At 33.7% G+C, this 22,725-nt stretch overlaps 1 protein-coding gene across 3 annotated transcripts in view; it reads left to right on the forward strand.

Annotated features, from left to right (window-relative positions):
- Nucleotides 1-22,725, forward strand: part of dtx1 (deltex 1, E3 ubiquitin ligase) — a 45,381-nt gene that overhangs the window by 13,242 nt on the left and 9,414 nt on the right. For 2 of the 3 annotated variants that reach the window (XM_058784527.1, XM_058784526.1), the window contains exons 3-9: nucleotides 4,659-5,385; nucleotides 11,127-11,188; nucleotides 12,134-12,295; nucleotides 13,532-13,593; nucleotides 13,704-13,862; nucleotides 18,267-18,428; nucleotides 20,823-20,912. In XM_058784527.1, the coding sequence (XP_058640510.1) occupies nucleotides 4,659-5,385; nucleotides 11,127-11,188; nucleotides 12,134-12,295; nucleotides 13,532-13,593; nucleotides 13,704-13,862; nucleotides 18,267-18,428; nucleotides 20,823-20,912 (1,424 nt within the window). Of the gene's footprint in view, nucleotides 1-3,966; nucleotides 3,991-4,658; nucleotides 5,386-11,126; nucleotides 11,189-12,133; nucleotides 12,296-13,531; nucleotides 13,594-13,703; nucleotides 13,863-18,266; nucleotides 18,429-20,822; nucleotides 20,913-22,725 lie in introns of all 3 variants that reach the window. The other variant, XM_058784528.1, reaches the window with a different exon arrangement.

Consider the following 22,725-nt stretch of genomic DNA (forward strand, 5'->3'; position numbering starts at 1 on the left):
GCATCTACTGTATATCTGACGTTACTGTAGTACATCATACAGCGTGTGTGTGTGTGTGTGTGTTTAGTGAAGTGGGCATAACAGGCGCTGACGCTCACATGCTGGGTGTTCACAGGGGCAGCGGACACTTTGTTGTACCAGCTTCCTTTGGCACAGACGGTCACGATGCGTCTGTGTGTGTGTGTGTGTGTGTGTGTGTGTGTTCTGCTGTTATGGCTTACAGCGACAGTCTTTTAAGTCTTTTTGTGTTGCAGCTAAACTGCAAGCTCTGCAGTAACTCTCTGCTAACTAGCAGCCTCTCAAGATTCACACTAGTGCAGTGGAGCCAGTGTGTGTATCTGTTGCAATGGCAAAATGACACGTATCTGTGTCTGTGTCTGTATTAGGATAAAACAGCAGTTGTTCTAAACCTTTCTGAAGGCCCACCATTGTTCACAACAATATTCCAGTCAGTCCAGTGATTTATAAGGATTCTAAAAAATATATTTTTCACTCTAAATTTTTTACCGGATTTGTTTGGGGATTGAAATAACTAGAAAAATGTATTAAAAAATGTATTAATTAATGTATTAAAAATATATATAAATTTAAAGAAACATACATATATATACATATATATGTTTATACATTAATACATTTTTCTAGTTATTTCAATCCCCCAAAAATCGGGTATGTTTCTTTAAATATATATATATATATATATATATATATATATATATATATATATATATGTTTCTTTAAATAAATATATATATATATATATATATATATATATATATATATATATTAAATAAATATATATTTAAAAAAAATTCTACTCAATAAAATATTTTAGAGCTTAGGATAAATAGAAAAATATTTAAAAATATCTATAGCGCTTTGCGATTTTATTAATTTACATGACTTTTCCAGGTCTACAAATTACAATAAAATTATACTACCTCATATATCCAGATTTTCAATTTTGAAGGGGTGAATTAAAATAAGAGATAGCTTTAATATATAATTAATATTTTATAATATGATATAATCAGTCAGCTGGGGCCAGTTGCAAAAACTTAGCCTCTATGTTAAGACAGTGTCTTAAGAACTAGTTTGACCAACTAGCAGTTAACCAAGGGGTAATCATTCTTATATTTTGCATTCAGCTTAGATTAATCTATGTTTTAATGTAACCGAATTTTAAAAATTTTGACCAGTCGTATGAACAAAATTAGATGACTAACTTTCAAGACTAAACCTTTTATGCAACCGGCCCCTGGTCTCTTTCTGTGTAAATGACCAGAATAAGCTGCTAACTGGTCCAGACGTCATGTTGTTTTTCAAAGGTCTGATGCTTTGAGAGAAAACGACCGCGGTCCAGACAGACTGACAGGAAGAGAGAGCGGAAACCAGTGTGAGGGAAAGTGTGAGGTTTGGGTTCAGGGAAGAGGACAGATGAGGAGAAAATCATCGGAGGATCCAGCAGGATGTGACCAGCGCAGACAGGAAGGACATGGAGAAACTGTGTGTGTGTGTGTGTGTGTGTGTTTTCCTTAACTCTGTGTTCAAGTGTTGATCTCAGTGAAAGTCTGGGAACAGAACATACTGTTGTAGTTTTATATATATATATATATATATATATACAGTATGTGTGTGTGTATCACTATATATTCTTAATAGTGTAAAACCTCGTCAGATTTACACTTCTTTGCATCTTTTTGTATGTTTTGCACATTTTAGTGTGTTTTGACACACATGTCCTTGCTGTACGTCACACTGAGCCTCAGCAAAGTCAGACTGGCTGGTCATCTCCATCAGGCCTGAGGGCAGATATTATCATGCAGATCCAGGAAATGAGCAAAGAGCCAAATCTCCAGAGCCATCGACTGTAATTCGTGTAATACAGCACATTTTCATCTCCCATCATTTATGGCTTATCATTTTTTAAACATTTAAACATTAGTTATCATAATATCACAATGAATGGGTGGATTTTAAATAGTTTTACTACCTTGATTTGATATGATGCTCATTTTGGAAAAAAAATATATATATAGAAAAATTCTGGTGTTTTTTTCTCTCTAATTGAAATGCTTCAAACGGGATCTAATAATGGGACAATTTATAAAATATAATAATGAACTCACTTTTTTTTAAAGATGTTAGTCACATTAGTTGGTTGTCTTTTATCACAATATCACAAAAAATGGATGGATTTTAAATGATTTTATACGTTGATTTGACAGGATGTTAATTTCACTTATTTTTTAAAGATTTTTTTTTTTAAAGAAATATTCTGATCTTTTTTCTCTGTGAATTGAAATTCTTTAAACAGAATCTAATTATGGATTAATTTATACAATAAAATAATAAACTCACATTTTTAAAGATGTAAATAACTGATCACACATCACAATAAACTGATGGATTTTTAAATCATTTTATACAGGTTATTTTGATGGATTTTTTTAATATAAATAATTTGATAAATATTCTTATTTTTTTTCTCTGTTTATTTGAAATGCTTCAAACGAAATCTTTTTTTTTTTTTTTCTCAGAAATATTGTTTAATTTCCTGATAATCAAAGTATTTTTAACAGCTTGTAACATACTCTTATTTCTCCTCATCTCTCCAGGTATATTGTTAGCAATAAATTTGATAAATTCAATAATATATAATAATATATTCACAATTTATCACAACTAATTTGAACTCTTTTATTTCCATCCTGTTCATTTGTCACTGTGTAAATAATCAGAATTAATGTTTTGAAGAGTTTGATCAGAATATATTATGCTTTTATAGTTATGCTCCGGTAATCTCACATGGAAAACTGCATTAAGAGCTTGTAATGGAGCAGTAATTGATCTTTAGTCATACAAACACATTGATTTTGTAGAAAATGTTCATGCAGTAGAGAACAAGCGTACGAAACTTCACCTGTAACCTAACTAGCAGCAATACTTTGAGGAACTGGGAGAATATGGCAGGTTGTTGGTTAAAGATTGGCCGCTTTAACGAAACGCTTCAGACTGAGTTTAAGGATGTGACACTTTGTGGTCAGAACTGGGGTCAGTAATGTAGTTATGAGCCGCCTCAGCTGGGGAAGTCAGGGCTGGGCTGTGTGTGTGTGGATGAGCTCATGTGTGTGACTGTAATTGTTCTTTAATGAGCCGTAAAACAGAGCAGTGCTGCTCTCCTTCACCTCTCCTCTTCCTCTTCTTCCATCCATCTTCCTCTCATCACGTCCCAGAGCTTCACATCGAATGCTCATCTGAGAAAGCCACCATCTATTATCTTAGGATTCAGTGGAACTATTATTTCAGTTTTTAATTGTACAAACTTTGGGTGATTCTCGCTTTGAATCTGCAGTGTGTCATGCTGCATGAACAAGATCTTTACGTTTTTATGCATTTGGCACATTACACTTTTATCCAAAGTGACTTATGTTGCATTAAAGTGATGCATCTTATTTTTGTATTGTACAATTATTTTTTCTTGTTTTCCAAATATCAGAACATTTCTAAATCAATACACATTTACTTGAAAAGCAAAATGACTGAAGATATTAAGTTTTGTTTTGTTTTCTGAAAAATGATCAAAATGAAGTGAGTTTTTTAAAACATGGAAAAAATATCTGCCAGTGGGGTCAGAAAAAGAGTCTGGGTTTCCCTTCAAGTTTATTTTTCTGAGCCTAATTTGTTAGATATACAGTAATAATAAACTCACATTTGTAAAGATGTAAATGCAATTAGTTCTTTCATCACAATATTTAAATGAATAGGTGGATTATAAAAAAAAAAACTACTTAATGCTTTTGTCTTTTTTTGAAGTATTTTTTTAAGAAAAATGCAGATTTTTTTTTTCTCTCTAGTTGAAATGCTTAAAATGGAATCCATTTTATTGGAAATATTGTTTTAAATAATAATGAAAATATTAGGTTACAGCCTGAAATATATTTCTCTTGTTCCCTATTTCTCCAGGTAAATGGGAATGGATTTGATGAGGTAGTGTTATATTGAAAAAAAAAATATATATATGTATATATATTATATATATTATATTTTTATTAATATTGTTTTCATTTCAATATTGTTATCTAACATTGTTTTCTTATTAAACATTTTATTTTAAAGTTTTAGTAATTTGTTGTGTTTTTGTAATTTTTATTAGTGTTTTTTATTATTATTACAGTTTTAGTTATTTTAGTGCAAGTTAAACTAACTGAAAATGCTTTGGCAACTTTTGGTTGCTTTGATGATTTTTTTTCAGAAAACGAGATTTAATATCTTAGGCCATTTTGCATCTCAAGAAAATGCATCTTGATTTAAGAATGTTTAGGTATTTGTACTGGAAAACAAGACAGAAATACTGAGTCAGAAGCATAACTTTAATGCAACTAAGTCACTTTGGATAAAAGCACGATGCACCAAATGCATAAAAATGTAAATGAATGTTTCTTAGTTTTGCACCATGCAACTTTTCTTTTAAATTTAATGCAACGTAAGTCACTTTAGATAAAAGCATGATGCACCAAATGCATAAAAATGTAAATGAACGTTACTTAGTTTTGCACCATGCATAGCTTTTCAGAAATGAAAAAAAAAACCCCCAAAGAAAATCATTTTTTGCTGTGTTTTAGTTTTTTATTAGTCCTCTCTCTCTCTTGCTACAGGCACAATGCGTCCCGTGCAGCGCAATTTCTATGACCCGTCCTCGGCTCCAGGCAAGGGCATCGTGTGGGAATGGGAGAACGACTGCGGCTCCTGGACAGCGTATGACATGGAGCTGTGCGTCAGCATCCAGAACGCCTACGAGAAGCAGCACCCCTGGCTGGACCTGAGCTCTCTGGGCTTCAGCTATGTGGTGGACTTCGACGGGATGTCCCAAACCAACCGGCAGAGCCAGAGGAAGCGGCGCATCCGCCGACGGATGGACCTGGCTTACCCTCTCATCGCCGGATCCATCCCCAAATCCCAGTCCTGGCCGGTGGGCACCAGCTCGGGAACACCTTGCACCTGTCAGCAGTGTATGCTGGTCCACAGCACAAGGGCCGCATCCAACGCTATCCTGGCGCTGCAGCAGAGGAGGAAGCTGTACGGGACGGAGGGCGGAGCCAACGCCGTCGTCAGGCAGAGCAACACCTTCGCTGGCTCCTCCCTCTGGTCGCCCGCGACGACCGTTGCCAGGGGACACCATAACAACATATCGGTGGGAGGCGGAGGTGGAGGAGGAGGAGGTGGCGGGAAGGTTGAGATGAATGGTGTGAATTTCCGGTGCGCTCCTGCGATCGTGACGCTGCCGTCCAATCACGCGCTTACTATTAACGGACAGAACAATCTGAACCGGCCGGGAACACAGCGGATCACGGTGACGGCCAGCCGAGGATCCGTCCCTCCTGGGTAAGAGATGATTTGAGATCATGTGACACTGTTTCTGCTGTTTTCCAAATGTGTTCCAGAACATCTTTTCTCTTTCTTAACCCTTAAATGCATACCTCGGGTCTTTAGCGACCCTGGACATCATTCACTACCTTCTCGCTCCTTCATTTTTTAAAGTTAGACATCAGCTTTCTTAGTATTGATGGTCAAATTGAACCCTTCTAAGTTTCAAAAGGTAACGAAATAGGCTTTATTCTTCTGTAATTGTTCTTAAAATACCAAGAGAGTTTTTTGCTGTTGCAGCAGTTAGAGATCCATCCGTGCTGGATATATAGGTCTGGGTCGCTAAAGACCTGAATATGTAATAATGAGTGGCGAAACATTCATGCATTTAACGGTTAAAGGAATAGTTCACCCAAAAACTATGGAAGTCAGTGGGCACCAGAAACTGTTTGGGTTTTTATTTTATATATGTTTTTATATATATATATATATTTTTATATTTTTATATATACATATATAATTTTACTATTTTATTTTTAAATGATTATTTTTTGTTTTATTAGTTATTAATTATTAATATATTTTTTTATTATTTCTCCTTGATTCTTATTTCTTTTTCTTATTTGTTTTATTTTTGTTAATTATAATTATATATTATATTATATTTTATCTGTCTCTATGATTCTTTCTCTCCTGTTTTCAACATGTTTTGGATATGTACTATTGTAGTATCACGGTATTCTTGGGATACTTTGGAGTTGTCATATAAATACCATTGTAATCATTAAGTATCATGGTATGTATCAAAGTATGATTGACTTTCCTTCTTCTGTTCAACACAAAAGGAGATATTTTGAAAAATGTGGGTTACCAAACAGTTGGTGGTAGCCATTGACTTCCATCATATGTTTCCCCTGAACTCACTAGAAATTGTTTGGTTACTCACATTCTTTAAAATATCTATGTGCAGCAGAAGAAAGGTTTGTAACAACTCGAGGGCGAGTTAATGATGACAGAATGGTCATTTCTGGGTGAACTGTCCCTTTAAGTAGTGTTGAGAACTCTGATTCATTTGAGTGTATCGGTTCGTTTGAATGGTTCAGTTCTTTGAACTGATTCAATAAACTGGTTCCCCATTGATTAAAAAAAAAAAATCCCATTCTGGTATCATACAGTTTTATTAAAACGGTATATTAGTTCATGGTTTGATACTGGATCCGTAAAAAAGAAACTTTAACATTCATAACTCCCGGTCAGCTTCTTTTAATAATTCTTCATTCATTGTTAATTTATTCTATTTTCGAGCAAAAAATAAATAAAAATACTGTAGTTTGTTTGAAAAAATAAAATTCTTCATCAATATTTTTTCCAGTACAAATATCGAAGCCACCTTACATCAAGATAAGTGCACTGGAGATGCAAAATATACAATATAATTCCTGTTTTCTGAGACTATCTATCTATCTATCTATCTATCTATCTATCTATCTATCTATCTATCTATCTATCTATCTGTCTGTCTGTCTGTCTGTCTGTCTGTCTATCTATCTATCTATCTATCTATCTATTGTTCTGTCGTTCTGTCTATTGTTATATATACACTGTATATAGGATTGACCTTTATTTTGACCCATTTGCACTTCATTGCATCATTCTCATCTTTGTTTATTGATCCTTTCAGTTTTGTAGAGATTGATCAGCTTGAACAGGGAAATAATCAATAGTGTCCTTTTGCGCTGTGACACTGAATCAGTCAAACACACACACAAACACTCACACACTCACACACACACACACACTCACACACACACATGGTGATGGTGTAATGCATCTATAAATCTTGTCCTTTCCTGTGAGCGTGTGAAAATCATTGTTTGAGAGTGTCTGTTTGAGTTTAACCGCATGCGAGTGTGTGTGTGTGTGTGTGTGTGTGTGTGAATTGTTTGCCGTCCAGCCTGTGATACACAGGGGAAAAGATGAATAATGGATCAAGGCAAAACGGAGCCTCAGCAGACACACACACACACACACACACACAAAGTAAAGCACTTAATGAAGGGGTGTAAATCCTAGTAAATGTGTCGTGAAGTGGAGATGTTTTCTGAAACCACAAACACACTTCAGCAGAAACACAGAGAGCAGAGATGAACAGAGACAGAAAGAGAGAGATTGTGAAGACAGATGAGTTCGCTTTGTTCCCAGGCGAGCGGTTCACACACACACAGGATGAGTGTGGTTAACATGCACACACACACACACGTGTATCACACTACCTATGCATGTGCATAAACACAAACACACTCCAGCAGATAGCGTGATATAAACAATCATCATACATGCACAAAACAGCAGTGTTATCACATGAATTATGACGTGAACAGACTAGAAAGTGAGAACAGCTTCAGCGAAGATCTGTCATAGACGCTGTGGTTTTCATATTAATGCAATGAATTTTTTATTCCCTACCACTTATATAGTGAGTTTCAGCTAACAATTGGCTGGTTAACAAGTTTAAATATCTGTATAAAACAGTTTTGACCCTTTTTACTGGGCCATGGGCTATTTATTTCCTTTTTTATTTTTATTTTAATTTATTTTTTAAAACATTTTTTTCGTTTTTTTTATTTTAGATTGTATTTTTATTTTTATTTTATATTTTTAAATATTTGATTTATTTATTTATTTTTATTTGATTTGTGATTCAGTTTGATTCCTTCGGATAGTTCACTCATGCATTGATAAAGCAGATCTTTATTTACAGCAGGTAAAGACAATTTATATCCTATATCCATAGAAGTATCATAAGAAAAATATAATTTTTGTTTTTGTTGTCAATACAGAAGGGGCTTGTATTTCTCCACTAAAGTCTGATCACATTACATGTGATTTTAGCACCACCACTAGAGGGCAGAGTCTGACAGATTCTGATGCCCCACACAGGCCTGTGGTACAGTATCTGCAGTTTACCCCATAATCCCATAGTTTAATCTCACTGGAACTCATTTATTCAATAGTTATGCTCTTATTAACCTTCACTTTTCATCTGAACATTAACATTTGTGAGATTTAATCCATCTGAACACTTTTGAGGTTAAATTACTATTATTTTTGTCACTGATCTTTTTTTTTTGAAGAGAAAAATACCCTTCAAAATGACAAAATCTGTCATTATATTTGTTTTAAAATTATTATAATTTATTGAATTGTGTAATAATTCCATAAATTAGATAAACATTGCAAACATCTTTATTAGTCATTATAACCTATAGGCCAATTAAGCAGAATCATTATTTTATTTTAATTTTACAATTCATTGAATTTTGTCATAAGTCTATAAATCAGATGTACATTACATAACTTGTTTATTATTCATTATAACCTATAGGCCAATTAAGCAAAATCATTATTTTTATTTTTTATTTTTTGCCATTCATTTTCTATAAATCAGATGTACATTTCAAACATCTTCATTATTGGTCATAACATAGGCCAATTGAGCAGAGTCATTTATTTTATTTTATTTTATTTCTACAATTAATTGAATTATGTTGTAATTCTATAAATCAGATGTACATTTCAAGCATCTTCATTATTCGTCATAACCTATAGGCCAATTGAGCAGAGTCTTTTATTTTATTATTTTATTTTTTACAATTCATTGAATTATGTCACAATTCTATAAATCAGATTAATCATAATCAATAGGTCAGTTGACCAGAATTATTTTATTTTTTGAGCAGTATGATTAAATTTGGATTTGTAGTTTATTGCTATCATGACATCTCTTTAATTACGAATATAGACCTGCGTATGATTTATGAGTTTTGTGGTGTAGTTCAAATATATCTCTGTGATAACCATTTAAAAACATGCTGGCCAGAATAATGATATATTACCATGTGATGTCTTACTGTACCATGGTACGGTACTTTTATAACGGTATGTGAGGCAGATTCAGTAGTGTCTTGTTTTTGGCTCGTTTCATTCAGTAAACGCATGTAAACATGAGTCTGAAGTCACTGAAAACAGAGTTCAAATCATCTCTAAAACTGACTCTGACTTCCTGTTTGACTTCCTGTCGCAGCTGGTGTGAGTGTGTGTGTGTGATCAGAGGAGGAAGTTTGTGTTGTGTGTGTTTGGTGTTTATTGAGATCAGGAAAGATGATGGAGACGGATGGCGACTCAGACGAGGACATACGGTAGGATCGGTAGCTTTCGTGGCTCCACCAGCAGCAGGGCTTTGACTCGCTGCATGAGAAATATGAGCTAAAACATGATACGAGCCAAGCGCAAGCGTTTCCTGATCTGTTTCGATGCGAGACGCTCTGTTTTACTCCATGCAAAACAGCTTAACTCTGTGTGCAGGTGTATGGAAATGCTTTTATTTTGTTTCATTTTAACATGCAAGTAAACAGATTAAATGTGCAAAGTTGTATAGAATTTATTTTGTACATTATTTTTAATTTAAAAGAATTATTATTATTTGATTCTTTATTTACAAATATTTTTTTATTGATTTTATTGTAGCATTCTGTCTCCTTGATTGATTGATTGATTGATTGATTGGGTTTATTATTTTTTTTATATTTACTCATTTTTTATTTATTAGCTTTATTATTATTTATTAATTTTTATATTTTTATTTTGTATGATATAATTTTTTTATTCTTTTTTCCCTTGATTCTTTCTATTTATTTATTTGTTCTTATTATTTATTTATTTATTTATTATTAATTTTAGTTTTAATTAAATGTTTATTTTTATATTTAATTTTATCATACTAATGCACATAGCAACCACATAACAACACCTTGGCAACCAACAACATCCTCTTAGAGGTGCTATGTTAGTATCATTGACATTCCATTATAGTTTTTATTAATATGTTGTTTTTGTTTTTATGTGGGTTTTTTTTGGTGTGTTCATTTTCATTTTATGTAATATTTTTGTCATTTTTTTTTTGTTGTTGTTGTTGTTATTTTTATTACTTTTTTAAAATACATTTTTATTTCAGTTTTAGTTATTTTATACAAGTTAAACTAGTAAAAATTGCAAATGTTGCCTTGGCAACTAGCTTTTATATTTTATGTTTATATTTTATTTCAGTTAAGATTATTTCAAGTAACAAAAGGTGTTTTTTTTATGGTTTTAGTTTCAATTAATTATAATACTATAATAAATAACCCCACATCCTCATTTTCTTTAGGCAATAATAAAAAAAACTAATTAAAAAAAAAAAGTTTCACTTTCTAATCATGTATTACAATGCATCATCTGGTTTCATTTCTCTTGTCCACACTGATAGGATCTGTGTCTGAAGCGCTCAGGTCTGAATTAAGCAGGGCTTTTAAGTGAACAATGTGATTCTCCAGACGTGAGATTAATGCATGTTCACATGCTGGAGAGGCTGATCTTCTCTCCTCGGGGATGAAGAGTCTCATTTTCTGTCCTTTATTAATTAGCTTTTGTTCCTCATGTGATCTGATAAGCTTTAATGACACTCGCTGTTGTAACTTCAGCTTCGTTTATGCGTGTGATCAGGCTTTAATGTTTGTCACTGGATGCTGATTGGTCAGATAAGAGCTTCATTTGATTGGACGGTTCCACTGGCATTAGCAGATGAAGAAGGTTGTGAGTTTCGATGAACTGTTTTGGGACATTTATTTCTCATCATCAGAGGTTTGGATGGTCTCTTACAGATCATAAGCTGTGAATGATTACGTTCATATGGATCATTGTCTGTTTCCTGTCATCTGTAGGGTTCCTGCACTTCCTGTGAAGAATCTCACTGGGTCAGGACCGGTCCATCCTGCATTAGCAGGTACTACACCACAAAATCAAATTCACTTTATTGGCATGACAGAAACTACATTTATTTTGTGTTCACAGCTTAATTCTGTACAAAGGTTTATAGAAATGTTTTATTTTATTTTAATATACAAGTAAACTACAGGTAATAATGAAAGTTCTTAAGTTAATAATTTAGAATTAAGAATTAACATATATTTTATTTTGCAAGTAATTTTTTTATTTATGATGTTTATATTTTATTTTTATATGCAAGTAAACTAAATACCAACAAAAAATTTTAACAAAAAGACAAATTAGGATTAAGAATTAATGTAAGTTTTATTTTGCAAGTAAATAGCTTAACTTTGTACAAAGGTGTATAGAAATCATGTTTTAATTGTGTTATTTTAACATGCAAGTAAACAGCTTAACTGTGTCCAAAGATGTATATCAGTGATTTTTAAATTTAATTTAATTTAATTAAATTTTCATGCAAAGACCAGTAAACTATGAACCAACGAATGATTTTAACAAAAAGACATAAATAAAGAATTTAGGATGAAGAATTAACGTAAATTTTATTTTGCAGGTAAACAGCTTAACTCTGTACAAAAATGTATAGAATTTTTTATTTTTTATTTTAACATGCAAGTAAGCTCTGTGTGTAGGAGTACAGAAATGGTTTTATTTTGTTTTACTTTAACATGCAAGTAAACAGTTTAACTGTGTATAAATGTGTAGCAATTATTTTGTTGAACATATGAAGTATCAATGAAAGATTTGAACAAAAAGACATTAATTAAGAAACAGTTATGCTATTTACATTAATGCATTTGACAGATGCTTTTTATCCAAAGCGACTTGCGTTGCGTATACAGTTTATCAGTTCATGCATTTCCCGAGAATCAAACCCATGACCTTGTCCTTATAGTGCCATGGTCTACAGCTTAAGCTTATATTTGTGTGTTTGTGTCAGGAATGACTGGCATCCTCATGTGTGCTGCTGGGCTCCCCGTGTGTTTGACTCGGGCTCCTAAACCGATCCTGCATCCACCGCCGATCAACAAGAGCGACCTGAAACCCGTGCCGGGGATCAACAGCATCCGACGCAAGACCAAGAAAAAGCACCTCCGCAAAGGTGAGCGTGTGTGTGTGTGTGTGTGTGTGTGTGTGTTTGTCTAGCGATTGATTCTCTGCCTGACTTTTTTGCTGATCTGAGCAGAGCAGACTTTGTGTGAATCGAGCAACAACGGAAAGTGACAAGGTTCCTCTTTACATTACAGCACCTGAACCGTGTTACCATAGATCTGCTTAACGTCGTGCTTATAGATTTGTTTTTGTGCCTCCGTTCCTGCACAAATCAAGTGGCAGGAATCAATAGTGTATTGAAAGTCCAGACAGCAGGTGTGTGTTCATGCGCTAAAGGTCACCAGAGGAAAGACGCTTTGAGATATAAACACTGAAGCTCTGTGTTCTGAAGACTACATTTGTCAGCTAAATTTGACAGATCCTCTCTTTAACGTCATTCAGTGCAAAAAGGATTTACAAATAAAGCATTAATGCTAGTGGTGTAGAAAATGAAGAGCTTTAAAATCTGGGATTTGTCTTATGTGGTTTTCCAGTCATATGGAGCCTAATAAACACACCAGCTTCTGTCTGCAATCTTATATTTATTAGGTTTTTTTAGGGGCATATATCTATATTGCTTTCATTTTATTCTTTTATTTTATTCTTGCTCTCATTTTATTTTATTTTATATTTTGCGTAAACAGACTAATTCTATGAGGTGTATTTTGTATATTTTATTTTATTTCCATTCAAGTAAACAGCTTATCTATTTACAAAGATGTATAGAATTTGTTCTTTTCTTCAAATTTTATATTTTTGTATATTTTATTGTATTTTTTATTTTTATATATTTTACTTTCTTTTATTTTTATTCAAGTAAATAGCTTAACTCAAGGTGTACAGAAATGTTATTTGTTTTGTATTTTACTTTATTTTTGTATATTTAATTTTATTTTTTGTATAGTTTATTTTTATTTTAACTTTCAAGTAAACAGCTTTACTCTGTACAGAGGTGTATAGGAATGTTATTTGTATATATATATTTCATTTAATTCTATTTTTTTGAATGTTTTCTTTTTTTTTTTATTTTACCATTCAAGTGACCAGCTTAACTCTATAAAAGTGTGTATATAGAAATGGTTAAATTATTTTTAGCATGCAAGTAAGCTAAGTAGGAATGCACATTAATTAATTAATGGTTTAAGGAAGAGTTCAAATATTAAAATGAAGTGGCACATGAACGCATGACTAAAGCTCACTGTCTGATTCGGATCTAACTCAGTGTTGGTTTTGTCTCTTATTTCAGGTAAAAGCCCAGAGGACGTGGTTCGGCGCTACACAGAGAAGATCAAGACGGCTCCCGATGAGGTGATTAATGATGGTCATGTGACCAGCCGAGCGTTGTGTTGTTTACTAGCAGAGCTAATGAGTGAGGCAGCAGATGTCTGTCAGTGTTACTCACTGTTGATATCCGTCAGGACTGCACCATCTGCATGGAGCGACTGGCCACCGCATCCGGATACGAGGGAGTGCTGAGCTACAAAGGCATCAAGCCTGAGCTGGTCGGCAAACTGGGAAAGTGCGGACACATGTACCATCTTCTGTGTCTGGTGGCCATGTACAGCAACGGCAATAAGGTCAGGACACAGGCACATCAAGGACATGGTCATATCAGTGTTTTATTGTACAATAGGGGGGATTTTCTTCATTTTCTTTATAGTATTTAACCAAACCAACCAGTTTCAAGATTTATCATAATTTTATGACAATTTTATTTTGTTTGCAGCCAGAAAGCATTGGAAAACCTTGTGCATTTGAACAAACTATGCATCCTACGAAGCATTACAAATTACATAACAGAAGTGCATTTAAGCAGTTCCATGCAGTTTATTAAAAATCTACGCTACAGAAAACACTGAAGAAAACCTCTGCAAGGGTTATTATAGTTAACTAAAACTAAAACCATAAAAAATATAAAAATACGCAGTGTAAAATGTAAATAAAAGCACAATGTGATGATTTGCAAATCTCATAAATCCATATTATATTAACAGTAGAACATAGTAAAACATATTAAATATATAAACTGAGGACATGTACCATTTTAAGGAAAAACTTTTTTTAATTTGATGGCTCTTCTCAAAAAAGTTGGGACGGGGCAACAAAAAAATAAATAAAACAGCTGGAGGAACATTTTGCAGCTGATAAGGTTAATTGGCAGCAGGTCAGTAACATGATTGGGTATAAATAGAGTATACTTTGGTTTTGTACATTTATGCTAGCCTTTCAAGATATAGCTCTAGAAAGCTTCATCTTTGTCCAGCATCTGCTGTATTCATTTTCAGAAGTTATGACAGATACAAAATGTCTCTTTTAAACTCAAGTTGCTGCAATCTCATAACCCTCTCATGCAAGCGCTTGTCAATGTGAGCATCTGTTGTTGTTGCTGTCTTTATTTTGTTGTTGTTCTGTCTCTTTACTCTATCATTTTCTACTGAGAATCAGCCGCCCGGGCCTGTGCGTCTGCTAATTGTGGAATGATTTCATAATAATGTCCTTCAACGTAAAATTGTGCAGACTGAATATCTCACCATCAACACTACATAATAATGATGCAAAGTCGGTTCTTTTGGACATTTCGGTTCAATGAACCGTTCAGAAAACCGTTCCATTGGTTCCTTAAAGGGACAGCTCACCCAAAAATAAAAATTATGTAATTAATTACTCTCCCTTATATCATATACATAAAGAACAAAATCATTCAAGCTCAAGCAAAGCGAAAAAAAAAAAAAAAAGCAGACCATGCCAATTACGGTACAGAACGTACATGCACTTGAGTCATCAACGCTTATCGTGTTTGTATTGTTTCACATGTTAATGTTGAGAAAAACAATAATATCTACATGCTCAGGTGAAAGTTTGTTCCTCAGTCTGATAACAATAACTCTCGCCGACACAGATGTTCCAGAGACACAAAGCATACAGCGGGTAAAATAAGTATTGAACATGTCACCATTTTTCTCAGTAAATATATTTCTAAAGATGCTGTTGACATGAAATTTTCACCAGATGTCGATAACAACCCAAGTAATCCATACGTACAAAGAAAAAACAAACAAAAAAACAAATACGTTAATTTTAAAGAAATTAAGTTATGTGTAAAAAAATGGGAAAAAGTATTGAACCCATGAGGAAAGGGAGGTGCAAATAGACATGGAAAGCCAACCTGAAATCTATCAGTAATTAGAAAGCAATCCTGCCCCTCGTCAGTGGAAATTAATATTACCTGCTTCAGTCCCAACACCTACAGTACCAGGATGATGAAGATGAAACAAGGGTGACAATGATCCCAAACACAGCCAAGGAAACGCTCAATTGGTTTCAGAGAAAGAAAATAAAGCTGCTAGAATGGCCAGCCAATCACCTGACTTGAATCCAATAGAAAATAAGAACTAAAGATCAGAGTTCATAGAAGAGACCCACAGAACCTTCAAGATTTGAAGACAAAATCACACCTGAGCAATACATGCCACTAGTTTCTCCTGCAGGAGGCGTCTTGAAGCTGTCATTACCAACAAAGGCTTTTGTACAAAGTATTAAATCAATTTCAGTAGTTCAATACTTTTTCCCCTGTGTCATTCCATCTTATTATACATCACTTAATTTGTTCTTTGACAAACTTCAGCAGTTGTTTGAACTGGCTCATTTGGTTCTTTTTGAGTTGAACGTGCTACTTCGGCTGTGAGTCTTGCATCATCAGCCTGGAACAAAAGTTTGATTCATTTTGATTTGTAAACTGGCTCAACCGGTTGAGAACCGGATCAAAAGAACGATTTGTTAAAAGAATCTAGACATCACTAGTACATAATATCATCAAAAGATTCCGAGAATCTGGAGAAATCTCCGGAACAAGGGTGAAAATCAACACGGGATACTCGTGATCTTTGGGCCGTCAGGCGGCACTGCGTTAAAATCAGTCTTGACTCTCTAATGGAAATCTCTACATGGGCTCAGAAACAGCTCGAGAAATCATTGTTTGTGAACACAGTTCGCCGTGCCATTTTGCCAGTTGGGTCATTCTTCATTTGCGGTGGCAAGTGGTGTCCCTCTACTTTACTACAGTTGAAATAAACTTTAAATACCAATAAATTATAAAACGTTTGCATGTTTGTATTCTGTAGGGTAAACACAATTTGTGCACTATTAATAGTTACATTTTTGTTTTAAAATACATATTTAATTGAGTTTGAGAGAAAATATGGATGTATGGATATACAAATATGGATGATACCTTAGCGAGGTATCATGGAATGTAATCGCAACAATCTAATATTTTAACACAAATAAAGTGGTTATATTGTGAACAGATTTTATTTAACATGTACAATTTTATTTAATTGTTTTAAAAAATACATATTTTGTTATATTTAAGAAAAAAGTTGTGTCCCCCAAATTCATGTCTGTGGTGTTACCACAATGGATTTTGCCTCTTTAAGAAAAGGGGGAATGCTATTTGGACTACTTCCTGTGTGTAAAGGTCACTGCAGGTGCTGGTTGATCTGAGGGGTGCATGGGGAGTACATTCTTTCTTATTCACTTTCTTAAGTTTAGCTAAATTTCATGTGTCACACTTTATTTGTGTCTGTGTTGTTATGTTGATAACTTGCAGATTTGACATATTTTATTCAAAATTTTTATAAATACATGCTTATTAATACTTATTTCCAAATTGTCCCCTGATCTTGAAATCATCATGATGGCAGCCTCCATTTTAGAAAAGTCTAGATTTATGCCGATTTGTCTGTGGTGTTACTGTCTTTTCTGGTAACACCACAGAGCTTATAGTAACTTGCAACATAAAGTCTGTGGTGTTATATTACGTCTGTGGTGTTACTTCAAAATGACATAGACATAAGTGGCTTTGTCACCAGTGTTTGACTGAAATTATTTAAAAATCAAAATGTTCTTAAGCTTTGATTTGAATAGATATAGCATATTAAACAAATTTTAAATGCATAGCAATATATTTTATTAGAAAAAAACAAACAAGCATTTTTACAAATTCTGCCTCTCATTTGCCACCCCAATTGAAGAATGACCCAGTTGCAGTTTTGCTTGGGGTGTGAAATGGGTTTCTCACACTTATTTTCAGTGCTGCAACAATCTAGTAATTTACATTAAAAAATACAACAACCAAAAACAGGCTTTGTCATACTTCTTGATAAAAAAGCAGTGAATTTTCCTTGGATGATTCAGAAGACGAGGCTTCAATTTTGAGTAAACGCCAAGTTTTAAATTTCTTAAGTTTTCATGTATTTCATATTTTAGTGTTGACGAGCTACAGTGTTTTTTAAAATTTTTTCAAAGTGTTGATTTTTGTTGAATTGCATGGAAACCAATGGGGTTCGATTTGAGCTGCAACACAAAAGTCATAGAAAAATGTGTTCAGCCTTTCCAATACACATCTATGTGTCGAAACTTTGCATGCACATGCATGACCCTAAATGAGAAATATGCACCAAATTTCAAGAATAAATAAATAGTTTAACCAGTGTTTCAATCAGTTTGAATGTTGAACGTTGGTCAAGTTGACCTGAACACATTTACATTTATCCATCTGGCAGATGCTTTTATCCATTGCATTCAAGATGCACATTTACATTTTTTAATTAATTCTTGCTTTTGGAATTGATCCCATGACTTTGGCGTTGAAAGCACCATGGTGTTATGTTTGAGCTACAAGGGAAAAAAACCCTCTATTATAAATGAATCATGGGTGACAAATATACCTGTGAATAGAGTTCAATAATGATGTTGGTAACTGAAAATGTTTGCTTTTGTGTGAAGCTGCATCCACACAGTGTGTCAGTACTGCTCATCTTTAATGAAATGCATCAAAGCATGAAACATAAACACAAATATTGATGCGATTGTACTGCACGTCTCCGATGCCTCTGAATGTCCCAGCTGATCCATCCTGAGCTCTCCTGAGTTTCCTCGTGTGTTGTTGTTGTGTTTAATGTGGCTGATGTTGCTCTCAGGACGGCAGTCTGCAGTGTCCCACCTGTAAGGCCATCTACGGGGAGAAAACCGGCACGCAGCCTCCTGGGAAGATGGAGTACCACGTGATTCCTCATTCTCTACCTGGATACTCAGACACCAAGACTATACGGATCGTCTATGACATTCCCGCTGGGATACAGGTATATTCAATTCAACTGATTATTCTAAATTAATATAAAAGTTTATAAAAAAATAAATTTTTAACACTTCTTCAGAAATGATTAGAAATACATTTCTAAATAATAATTAAATATAAACTTTCTTGAATGTCTTGAACTTTTAATATTTTTAAGATAACTTAATTTTCACCATATAAGCCATGATAAAATCATATTCATAGTTTTACTCTGTACAAAGTTTTTTATTCATTTTATTTAAATATTTTTTATTTTATTTTATTTTAAAGTAAACAGCTTAACTCTGTACAGAAATGAATAGATTTTTACATGCAAGTAAATACCTTAACTCCTATACTAACTGTACAAAGGTGTATAATTTTTTATTTTCTATATTTTTTATTTTATTTTCATTGTGTGTGCTTGCAATACAGCTAGGAGGCGTTGGAAACAACAGGCTAAAAAAGATGCTGCCATAAAGAAAGAAAAAAACAGTGCAATAGTTACTGGATTATTATTTTTTATCATTAAAAATGTGTCTATAATATATACTAAAGGTTGGTGTTGAATATTACTATCATGATTTACACAGATGTTAATGAGGGACACAAAAGGTTGTTTGTAGGAAGAGGTGTATGAACTGGAGCGTTTGTTCTTCACTTCAGGCGGCCCAGTTTTCATAGAGAAATGCTTTACACCCATATTTAATATGTCAGTCTGTTTCTGCAGAATGACCCGTGGGCTTGTGGCTTCTGGTCACTTTGTTTTCACCGTGTTTTACCATCCATGAGACAGGAAGTGGCTGCGTGGGGATTTCCTGCTCAATGGGGGCAGTGGCGCAGCTCATTCTGGGTCATTGTCTCTCATGTGCTTGCACACTAGTTTTGCACAGTTGGCCACCCACTCACTTTCTGGGCTCAGACATCATAAGATTAACTTGATAAAAAATATCCCACCACTAACACCCTCAACATGGCAAGAAATGTATTTCTTTACTGTAAAAAGTGATAAGTTGACTTAACTTTAAAAAATTTAGGAAACCCATTGCCTTAAAATTAAAAGTAAAAGATAAATAAAAGTAAATGATAATTTAAAAAATAAGTTAAGTGAATTGTCAAGTTCACTTAACTTTAAAAAAAAAAAAAAATAGTATGTACTTAATAATTTTAAGGCAACAGGTTTTCTCAATTTTTTTAAGTTAAGTTAACTTATCACTTTTTACAGTGACACACACACACAGTAATTTCTGAATTTCCCCTTGGGGATTAATAAAGTATCTATCATCAGTACACACTCATATATTATGAAAACAAAAACTTTTATTTTGGATGCGATTAAAGTTCTAGTAATGTAACTGTAATTTAGTGAGTAGTTAGTGACATACAAACATTATTAATATTTATTTAATAGTGATAATATTAAAAACTAAATATTAGTAGTGTATATACATTATATTTTATTTATATTTTATATACAATTATTTTTATATATTAAAGATATATTTAAGTTCAGAATATTAATTTTAATACATTTTAGAAATACATTTTTGTATTTATGGATATAGAAATATAGTTCAATCTTATTTTAGAATCACTGAGATAATATAGTTTTTGTAATATTTTATTTTATTTTATTTTTTTCAGTTTTCATTTTAGTTTGTCATGAAATATGTCTATAGTTTTTATTATTTTATATTTCAGTTTGAGTTATTTCACTACATCAAGTTAAACTAAATGAAAATGAGAAAAGTTGCATTGGCAACTAGCTGAAATAAAGTTTAAAGTTTTTTTTTTCATATTTTATTTTAGTTCAGTTATTTCAAGTAACAAAAATGTTTTTATTGTTTTAGTTTTAGTTAACTATAATAACCATATTAAGAAAGGATTCTTGCACAAAAACAGTTGCAGTTTAACTTTGCATGATCATTTTCCACCGTCTTTCTGACAGTGACAATTAAAAGTCCTGTTTTTGTTATTGTACTTTTTAGACTTCTATATGTGAATGATCTACTGACAGCTATAATGACACTAATAAATATGAGGTTTTGAGTGCTTAAATATGTCACATATTGCATCAAACTAATTCAAAGGAGCAAGAAAATCCTTTTCCCCATGATATCTGCTCATTAATATTCCCAGCGCAGGCTGTGTGTGTGTGTGTGTGTGTGTGTGCGTGTGTTTTATGAGATGAGAGGGATTGAGTCTAAAGCTTCATTCACTGCAGTAATGCTGTTCTGTTCGTCTGGCTTTGATCTGTGTGTGTGAAGCTGTGATGTGATCAGCGGGATGGATCTCGTGTTCACGGCTCTGAATAACAGCAGGCCTCAGGCCATCGTTAGTGTTTCCTCTCCGCTGTGTGCTAATTGAGCAAGCGGTGTGTGAAGTGTGACCGCGTGTGTTTTGTGTGTGTTTTGTCCAGACCACAGAGCACCCGAATCCTGGGAAAAAGTACAGCGCACGCGGATTTCCTCGACACTGCTACTTACCGGACAACGAGAAAGGCCGGAAGGTGAGAATCATAATTTTCATTATTTTTACAGGTTAAAGTGTTCATCTAGTGTTGATATATAAAACTGACATTTTAATTAATTTATTTATTGTTCATTTATTTAATTCCAACATCATAGTGAGTCGCCAAACTCAACAGCATCGTAAGGCATTACATGTGTATTTTCAACACAAAAAATCTAAATGTTGGATGGATTAAATTAAATATTGAATATACCAGGGTTATTATAGAAAACTAAAACTATATATAAAAAAATTGTTATTTAAAATAAAATAAATGTTAACTGAAGTAACATATGTTACAATGTTTCATCTATTACAGTATGCCGGCAAAGCAACATTTCTCATTTTCATTAATTTTAACATGCTGTTACAATTAATAAACTAGAAGTTAAAATTAGACATGATATTATAGACACATTTAAAATAATAATAATAATAACATAAAAATACTAAAACTTTAATTAAAATGAAAACACCAAAATGAAATATGGTATGTGTATATATATATATATATATATATATATATATATATAATTCAAAAATTAAAATAGATAATAAATATAATATATAACAAAATATATTTAAAAAATTTAAATATTACAACAGTATATCAATGATGCTTAAAACCTTTAGCTAATGAAAACACAAATACAAAATGAAATATGAAACAAATCAAATCAAAACAAATATATACAGTGGGTATGTAAAGTATTCAGACCCCTTTAAATTTTTCACTCTTTGTTATATTGCAGCCATTTGCTAAAATCATTTAATTTCTTTTTTTTTCCTCATTAATGTACACACAGCACCCCATATTGACAGAAAAACAAAGAATTGTTGACATTTTTGCAGATTTATTAAAAAAGAAAACCTGAAATATCACATGGTCCTAAGTATTCAGCCCCTTTGCTGTGACACTCATATATTTAACTCAGGTGCTGTCCATTTCTTCTGATCATCCTTGAGATGGTTCTACACCTTCATTTGAGTCCAGCTGTGTTTGATTATACTGATTGGACTTGATTAGGAAAGCCACACACCTGTCGATATAAGACCTTACAGCTCACAGTGCATGTCAGAGCAAATGAGAATCATGAGGTCAAAGGAACTGCCAAAGGAATATTTCAGCTGCACGTAAGGTTCCTAAGAGCACAGTGGCCTCCATAATCCTTAAATGGAAGACATTTGGGACGACCAGAACCCTTCCTAGAGCTGGCCGTCCGGCCAAACTGAGCTATCGGGGGAGAAGAGCCTTGGTGAGAGAGGTAAAGAAGAACCCAAAGATCACTGTGGCTGAGCTCCAGAGATGCAGTCGGGAGATGGGAGAAAGTTGTAGAAAGTCAACCATCACTGCAGCCCTCCACCAGTCGGGGCTTTATGGCAGAGTGGCCCGACGGAAGCCTCTCCTCAGTGCAAGACACATGAAAGCCCGCATGGAGGACTCCAAGATGGTGAGAAATAAGATTCTCTGGTCTGATGAGACCAAGATAGAACTTTTTGGCCTTAATTCTAAGCGGTATGTGTGGAGAAAACCAGGCACTGCTCATCACCTGTCCAATACAGTCCCAACAGTGAAGCATGGTGGTGGCAGCATCATGCTGTGGGGTGTTTTTCAGCTGCAGGGACAGGACGACTGGTTGCAATCGAGGGAAAGATGAATGCGGCCAAGTACAGGGATATCCTGGACAAAACCTTCTCCAGAGTGCTCAGGACCTCAGACTGGGCGAAGGTTTACCTTCCAACAAGACAATGACCCTAAGCACACAGCTAAAATAACGAAGGAGTGGCTTCACAACAACTCCGTGACTGTT

Source organism: Onychostoma macrolepis, chromosome 08, assembly GCF_012432095.1.
Source record: "Onychostoma macrolepis isolate SWU-2019 chromosome 08, ASM1243209v1, whole genome shotgun sequence".
Taxonomy (NCBI): domain Eukaryota; kingdom Metazoa; phylum Chordata; class Actinopteri; order Cypriniformes; family Cyprinidae; genus Onychostoma; species Onychostoma macrolepis.